Raw genomic sequence first — 6,000 nt, forward strand, 5'->3', positions numbered from 1 at the left:
CAGATACTTGCCTTCATTCATGCTTTATTCCCCGGCAATCTAATAAAACGTATCTGAGACAGCAGTAACAATTATAGTTATTTGTTGAGCACCTAATACTATATACCAGCCATTGTGCTATGTGCTTTATTTACTATGTAATTCTCACAATAGCTGGTAAGGTAGTTACTTTTTTTTCCTTTTTTTTAAAAATAGAGAAACTGAAGAGAAATTATAATTGGTTAAGGTCATGTGGTCAGAACTGGCACAGCCTATCTGACTTAAGCTCCTGCCAGTGCTGCGTCTCTCATGTAGGAGGGCGTTAATAAATGCTTTTTATATTCGTTGATAAACCTTGAAAGCTACACTGCTCTAGCTTTTCTCATAAAGTAGAGTTTTGCTTGCATTCTCTCAGATGATTAAGTACTTAAGAAACTTACTTCTTCTATTTTAAAAACCTCCAGAGAAATTTTTTCTTAGCGCTAATCCAAATCTCTCTTGCTGTAGTGATTGAATAGTACCAGCCAGAGAGAGAAGTCTAAGATAGCAAACTTTGGAAAGTTTTCTTCAGCTTCTTAAAACTAAGGTGATCAGACATGGCTTCTGACAATTATTAGCTATAGGACCTTGAGGAGAATAGTATCTTCCTAATAGGGCTAAAGAATTAATTGAGAAATAGTGTTTAAAGAATTAAAGAGAAATTATAATTGGTTAAGGTCATGTGGTCAGAACTGGCACAGCCAGTTGTCACCAGTTCTCACCACAGAGGAAATACTTAATAAATACTCATTTTCTTCCTTTGTCTCCCACCATTCCATTTTCACCAATGTCCAATAAACCTTACCTCAAGGACAATTTCCTCTTTCCACAAACTCAACTGTTATAAAAAGATAAAAATAACTATGTGTATAAAATTACGGAGAAGCCTCTGGCAGAACCACATGCTTTTGTAACTTCCTAGTTAATGCTGCAGGTTGTAGAATTAAGGAAGTTGGCATATGGATGGATTTGACTTACTAATCAGACAAGTTCATCCACCCTGGCAAAATTGTTATCTTGATTTAATGCTCTTGGTGCTCCCTTTTCTGTCTAAATTTTAACTTCCCTTTGAAAAAACTATTACACTTAATTTCAGATGAGTTTGACAGATATTTTATGTCTAAAGAGCAGACAGCGTTGTTTGTGATAGTTAAAAGAGCTGATTTCATTACCATCTCACTGCTGCAACAGCAGGGTACAGAGAATCAGCCGGGGAAAACCGCTAATCACTCAGTCCTTTTGATTGGCGTTGGGTTAGTTTTATTGGCGGTCCCACTGAGCGAGTCTGCATTGGTTGACATGCCTTCTCAGCAGAATAACTTTGAGACGTAAAAACACAATTTGAGACTTATCCAGGAGCCCAGCGGCAAAAGCAAATTTTAAAACTGCTTTTTCTTCCTTCTGATTGGCTAGGAATGAGAAGTGTTATCTCTGTAAATCCCTGGTCCCATTCAAAGAATACCAGTGTCATGTAGAGTCCTGTCTCCAGCTTGCAAGGCGTGACCAAAGAGATGGGCCTGAAGAGAGTGAGAGAGGATGCTCAGACGCGGAGGCGAAATGGCAGCAGCGGCCGAGGAACCCAAAGGTATGTGTGCAGTGCTTTAGGGAAGGCCACCTGACCCTCCGCAGCTTTGTCCTGGGCTTTTTTTCTCCCTGCTTGTCCTCCCTCTTCTTCTGTTTATCTTGAAACAAGATTTATGCTTCTTAAAATTAGTGTTTTTTTAAATAAAAAAATATATGCTCATTGTAGAAAATACGGGAAGTTTAAAAAAACGTATGAAGAATTGAGAAATTATCAATCATAATTTAGCTACTCAATGATAACTTTTAGTATTTTGGCCTATTTATTTTCTTCCAGTTGTGTTTTCTATGCATTTTTAATGTAGTTGACACCATATTGTACATGTGTGTATACACATAACATTGTAGCATAAATACCTTCCTTGGTTTATTTTTAAACTATTTTTTTTAAATTACTCTTAATGTTTACATCACAAGTCACTTAACCATTCTTATATTATTGAACATCCAGGTACTTTCCACTTCTTCTGTATTATAAGACTGTTTAAAACAGTTAGTCTTTGTACCACTGATTATTTCCTTAGAATAAATTTCCCCTTAGGGCAATGGATATAAACATTTAAAAACCTCTTGAAACATACTGCCAAATTGCTTTCCAGAAAGGATATCCAATCATATATCCAACCGCCAGTCTTCAAGACCAACTTTGTTGGATGCTTTGTGTGCCTGGCCTTAGGAAACTGTGGGGTTGGGTCACTGGAAAGATGGATGTTCTTTCTGGGCTTTGTGATTAGAGATTAGGAAGAGTAAGTCTTGGCTTAGAGATCAAAAATAAAACAGCAGCTCCATATTCTAGACTTACTCACATAAAAATCACTGTATGCTAAGATGGAGAAGCCATTATCTGTCATGACACAAGAAAGAGACCCCCGAGTGGGGTGATTTTGAGGTGGTGATTTGGAGTTGGATTTTAGAGGTATGTGCTTATGCCGTAGAGCCAGTTTATTCTTCTGGTATCACTAACCCTAGAGCTACCTTGAAACTGTTGTTTTCTACTTTAGATCACTCCAAATCTATCATAGGTCAAAGGCTACTGTTCTGTAATATGATCTTGGTGGAATAATTTGTCTTCACTCTGTTATTCATTCTTGGATAATATTCTTGGCATAAAGATGTATCTCTTCATCACAGTTTGCTTTTTTGCTTGTGTACCCTCATTTATTAGAAAGCAAAAGACTTTCCTAGAGGTGTGCCTCCACACCTCTTGGTCCTGGAGACAGGTGTGATCTGGGCTAAGGAAGTGGTATTTTAGATTCTCTGCCAAGAGGTAACCCTTTCATCTATTTATCTCTGTCACAGGGAAAAGGCCGCAATGAAGGTCGACTCCTCAGTCTCTTGGAACAATCTGAGCACAAGACTGCAGGTGAGGACCCCCAGACCAGTTTTCTGGGCCTTTGCCTAAAGCCTTTCAGTGAAAAGAACCACTGCCAACTCCCTATTTGTTGGAGTTATGTGGGTGTACATTTGACCTTGGAGACTCGGTCTAGGTAATCTCTCCCTAAGGAAAATGGGAGATACCCTATCTTATTCACAATGCGTTTCATTTCAGGCTTCATAAAGCCTAAACTTGCAGGACTACCTGTAGAATTGGGAAAAACCATTTCTAAATCACGGGAATAACCCAAACCCCAAATACCTTCTAAAGGAACAGGCATGGAAAATCAGGCATGCAGGTTTTACTGCCTCCTAATGTTTTGTGCGTCATTCATGTGTTACCTTTAGCTTAGTGTCCAACCTGTGCTCCTGAGGGATTGAAGGAAGTAACTCTGTCTCTTTGTGCCTAGGAGTTAGGGAACAGTAGAGTAGATTGGAGCATTGCATGGAGTTAGTAATACCAACTTTGTAAAGTGTAAGGACTATATCTGGTAAAGCTCCAAACATATTTCCTGGCATAAGTAGGCTCTTGATAAATGTTAGCTGCTATCATTACTGTGGTTGTTATTTGTTGCTATTGTTAAAGTTCACTAGATGCAGATGGAAAGGAGCTTTTCCTTAAGCCTTTCTGATGACTGTAAAAAGGCAGCCTCTCTGAGCCCCATGTCCTATTGCCTCTAGATTAGTAGGTTGTGAATCTCTGCAGGTGCCAGGTTTCCCTTGGCAACTCCTTGTTCCTCAAGTCCAGATTCGAAGTAGATTTATTCAGAGGTTGTTCACTGAAAAGCATTCACCTCAGCACTTATGCGGCTGAGTCTGTTAGATGCTAAATGCTCACATTCCATTGGTCTGGGGTTGGGGAATAGAGCTGCGTGGACAAGCCTGACGAAAAGCAGGGCCCAGAGCACAGGAAGCACAGGATCAGTGAGAGGTGGTTTGATGACAACACTGCTAACGACATTATTCCTTTTCTCTCCTGTCACAGATGCGGAGGTAAAGGCCAAGTCTTCAGAAACAGTGGCCTTCAGGTGAATGGGGGATACGTTGAAGTGTGGCTGTCAGCAGTTCTAGAAAAGTGCAGGCCTAGTCCTGGGTTTTGTGTATAATGTGATATTCAAACTGTTGAAGGTAGAAATCACTGTGGAACTGTGTGACCTCTCTCTGTGAAACTCTGTGACCCTCATGTATCTGAGCTAAGAATTGAATGGCCAGCTAGCTCAGTTCACACATGGTGTTAAAAGAAGCAGAGCCAAAGCTGTGTCTTATTCCTCCCCACCTCCCCACCCCCACCCAGCCTTGGTCTTCTGACTTGGATTTTAAGCAGCTTGGGAGTTGGGGTCTGAATCCTCATTCTCTGTCCAACTGTGGGCTTGAGGTGTACAATTTTCCCAATGTCCTCATCTGTGAAAGCGGAACGATAGTACTTCTCAGATTGGATGACTTCTCAGGTTGGATGACTATAACCTCAAGTCAAGGTTATATGACTTGAGGTATGTAAAAGCCCCCAGTACAACGCATGATGCATTTTTCCTCTTCTCTCTAGGGTACCCTCACCAGGGACAGAAGAGGCAGGCTGCAGCAGAGAGATGCAGAGTTCCCTTGCACATCTCGACTTAAATGAATCTCCCATCAAATCTTTTGTTTCCATTTCAGAAGCTACAGATTGCTTAGTGGACTTTAAAAAGCAGTTTACTGTCCGGCCTGGCAGCCGGACACGGACCAAAGCAGGCAGAGGAAAAAAGAGAAAATTCTGAGTTTCCAGGGTCCGAAGGTTGACAAAACCAGTTGAGCACCAGGCGTGGGCCATGTTCATTAAGCCTTAGTGACCCCAGTTCCTTGTTGAGAAAGTTTGGCCCTGCAGTTTCCACCACCAGCACCTACCCAGCATTCTGGTTTTTATGTTTTCTATGATTTATACAGACAACCGTGTATAATATTCTGTTTTATAACAGCCTGTTTGAATTCGCTTATAGTTAAAAGAAAATTTAAATATATTTATCTATGTTTGTATGAAATCTTATTTCAGTACGACGGAGATTTTCCTTTCTTTCCTCTGTGTTACAGGGTTTCGGGTGGGGATATTTTAATTGTGGAGCTAGTTCTCACGCTCATAAATGACATGTTTCTGAATGAATTTTGTTACTGGTCTTTGATATACTGCCTGTATTCACTGAATGTGTAGTGCACAGTTCCAAACACTGTGTGGTTACTCCCGTGACCTTTTCTGACACCATTCTGGAAGGTGCCAGGGCATTGAGTCCTACTTCTTTTTCTGATACTCCTACCATTTAGTCACCTGTCACTTCATTTTGCTGTCCCACCCAGAGCATAAGACCTCTGAGGGATGTGTCCTGCCATTCTTCCCAAGAATTTCTCAGCAAACACCCTGTTATATTAGTTCCTGTACAATTATTTTTTCCTTCCTAGATTAGCCAGTGGGGGTGCCAGGAATATTCATCTGTTAAAACTGAGATTAGTTCTCTTACTGTGAGAGGTCCTAGAAGCCACAGGAAATAGGCTCTGTTTTAGCACCGTAGGACTAGAGTGCACATTCTCCAGCACATTGCCCAGGAGCTTCCCGTGCAGAACAAAGCTGCCAAATGGCAGAAGTGGCTTCCCGAGGGCAAGGAGCACACAGGGTGTTCAGAAAGCTGTCCTCGGCCTAGACCGTGAGAAGATGTAATGAAAGACTATGGGAGCTGGTTGCTGACCAGGAAAGGTTCCTGGGGTGGATAACAGGCACCACTCACTCCTAACTTCTGGTCTATCAAGTCCGAAGTTACATCACATAAGCCATACCTGTTATTTTTTGAGCAACGACTGTGGTTTGGGCAATGTATGCACCTTCATTGAATCCTCACAGGTCTGACCTATGAGGTGGGTATTATCCTTCCCAATTGTCAGACGAGGAAACAAAGGCTGAGAGGAACAAATAAAGCCGGTTTTTGTCCATGGCAGTGACACCACAGTGGCCCTCCTCTTCAATCCTAAAGAAAGTGCTGTATTTTGACTCTAGTATTGATTATT

General features: G+C 41.2%; 1 protein-coding gene across 2 annotated transcripts in view; it reads left to right on the forward strand.

Moving 5' to 3' along the window:
* The window catches only part of UIMC1 (ubiquitin interaction motif containing 1), an 88,331-nt gene extending 82,999 nt beyond the window's left edge, over positions 1 to 5,332 (forward strand). The window contains exons 12-15 of one of the 2 annotated variants that reach the window (XM_033096105.1): positions 1,432 to 1,603; positions 2,899 to 2,962; positions 3,959 to 4,001; positions 4,517 to 5,332. In XM_033096105.1, coding sequence (XP_032951996.1) covers positions 1,432 to 1,603; positions 2,899 to 2,962; positions 3,959 to 4,001; positions 4,517 to 4,727 — 490 coding nt within the window. In that variant the 3' untranslated portion in view covers positions 4,728 to 5,332. The remainder of the gene's footprint in view (positions 1 to 1,431; positions 1,604 to 2,898; positions 2,963 to 3,958; positions 4,002 to 4,516) is intronic. The other variant, XM_033096106.1, reaches the window with a different exon arrangement.
* Positions 5,333 to 6,000: the final 668 nt, after the last annotated feature.

The sequence above is a fragment of the Rhinolophus ferrumequinum genome, chromosome 24, assembly GCF_004115265.2.
Source record: "Rhinolophus ferrumequinum isolate MPI-CBG mRhiFer1 chromosome 24, mRhiFer1_v1.p, whole genome shotgun sequence".
In the NCBI taxonomy this organism is placed as follows: domain Eukaryota; kingdom Metazoa; phylum Chordata; class Mammalia; order Chiroptera; family Rhinolophidae; genus Rhinolophus; species Rhinolophus ferrumequinum.